The sequence below is a fragment of the Ursus arctos genome, chromosome X, assembly GCF_023065955.2.
Source record: "Ursus arctos isolate Adak ecotype North America chromosome X, UrsArc2.0, whole genome shotgun sequence".
Lineage (NCBI taxonomy): Eukaryota > Metazoa > Chordata > Mammalia > Carnivora > Ursidae > Ursus > Ursus arctos.
This window is the reverse complement of record NC_079873.1, coordinates 79,635,870-79,637,854: the sequence shown is the minus strand read 5'-3', so window position 1 is coordinate 79,637,854 and position 1,985 is coordinate 79,635,870. Positions and strand designations below refer to the sequence as shown.

Here is a 1,985-nt window from a genome sequence, read left to right as displayed (position 1 = left end):
AAGAAACACGGTGCTTTATGACTGTTGAGGACCGAGGGGAGAACAAGGAAGTGAGAGACAGGAAGCGTGGCCTCTGTGAAGCCCCTTGAAGGTATTAGAGTAGCCCTGAAATCTGAGAAGAGGCCATTATTCTATTGTGTCTGAGGTTCTAGAAGTCTTAAAGCTGCAGACAAGGGAAAAAAGCAACTGGCCAGGATTCCTACAGGTCAGTGTAAGTCGGGACTACGCAGTTAAAATTGTCACGGGCATAGCTAACGCCAGAGCAAAGTTTAAGGACAAAGCTGCTCTTACACACTTCTCTGCACACCCCACTTAAATAGAGAAAGAAGCACCTGTGGGAGTTTGTGTAAGGGTGTTATCATGTAAACATGTGTGAAGTGGGAAGGAAAGGAAAAAATGTCTGGGTGGGAGTGCACCTGTAATTCGGGATGGGGTGAGGAAAATCCTAAATCATAAAAGGCAATTATTTTCAAGCTTTGTTTCCCCCAATCTGAGTCCTCCTTTTTATTTCCTAGGACAGGCAAAGGAGGGAGCATCTCAACATGGAAAAGATCTACAAAGAAAACGAACGAAAGCCAGAAAATGAAGGGAACCTGGAAAATGAAGGAAGGCCAGAAGATGAAGTCGATACAGAAGATGAAGGAAAATCAGATGAGGAAGAAAAGCTGGAAGTGGAGGAGAAGCCAGGGCATGAGGGAAAGCTCCAGAGTAAGGGGCAGCCAGATGATGAAGGACAACCAGAAGATGAGGGAAAGCAAGAAAAGCAGGGCAAGTCCAAAGATGAGGGAAAACCACACAGTGAGGGCAAGCCAGAATCCCTGGCAAAGCCCGAGGGTGAGCCACGGGCTGCCGAAAAGCGCCCGGCTGAAGATTACGTGCCGAGGAAAGCAAAAAGAAAAACAGACAGGGGAACGGACGATTCCCCCAAGGACTATCAGGAGAACTTACAGGAAAGGCACTTGGGCAGTGAGGAGATGATGAGAGAATGTGGAGATATGTCAAGGGCTCAGGAAGAGCTAAGGAAAAAACAGAAAATGGGTGGTTTTCACTGGATGCAAAGAGATGTACCGGATCCGTTTGCCCCAAGGGGGCAGCGGGGTGTCAGAGGAATGAGGGGCGGAGGTAGGGGCCAGAAGGACTTAGAAGATGTTCCATATCTTTAATGCCTTTGGCCTTTAATCGTGATCTCTCTGATGACAATATTGCCAACCTTGCTTTCCCTGGCAGGCATTTGCCAGGCTATGTGCTTTAACCTTATGCTGATACGTTGCTTTAGGTGTCACTCTCTCGGTTACCAGCAGCCTTTTGACCCACCTGCAGCACTCTGTCTTTCAGTAGGGGACTTCCGCCCATGTGCATGGAAGAGAGATGTTCGTGGTACATTGTAAAATATTAATAAAAAAAGTTTTCAGAACTACATATATGCATCAGCCCATTTTTGAAAAAAAAATAGTTACATAATACATCCATGAGTAGGGGAAACTATGAAATTGAGTAGATCAAAAGAGAAATGGTGGTTTTCCCTGTGTAGTGGCAATGGAAGAGATTATCTTCTTTCATCTGCTTTTTTTCCTTAAAAAAACATAGATTACTTTTGTCATAAAGTAAACAATAAAAGATTTTCAAAATGGGAAAATACATACCAAGCAATCAAAATAACAGTTCAGTAAGTTTACGAAGGCAGTGGAGACACTTATAATTCCTGTTGTCTGGATGTGAAACGATGTGTAAAACTCGCATCACCTCTGGGGCTCGAAGCTGGAGGAATCAGCCCGGCAGTGATTACAGATCCACTGCTGTAACAAACAGTCTTACCATCTGTGAAATGGGGATAAAACTTCTCTTCCAGGGCTATGGAGAAGATCAGATGAGGTAATGAGTGTGAGCTGTGTTGGGCTGGCTCCTACCCTCTGCCCTGTACTAGCAGAGCCAGAACTCTGTCAGATGTTTGGGGGAGGGCTGAAGGAAATCTCACTGGTGTCCAG

The 1,985-nt window shown here is 45.3% G+C and overlaps 1 protein-coding gene across 1 annotated transcript; it reads left to right on the top strand.

The window, feature by feature from the left end:
* Window positions 1-535: 535 nt before the first annotated feature.
* Window positions 536-1,196, top strand: TCEAL5 (transcription elongation factor A like 5). Its single transcript, XM_026489503.4, has one exon. The coding sequence runs from the start codon at window positions 543-545 to the stop codon at window positions 1,161-1,163; it is 621 nt and encodes a 206-aa protein (XP_026345288.1). The 5' UTR covers window positions 536-542; the 3' UTR covers window positions 1,164-1,196.
* The last annotated feature ends 789 nt before the right edge of the window (window positions 1,197-1,985 follow it).

Excerpts from the sequence above, each read along its gene's own strand:
- TCEAL5 (XM_026489503.4), top strand. The coding sequence starts at position 543 with ATGGAAAAGATCTACAAAGAAAACGAACGAAAGCCAGAAAATGAAGGG.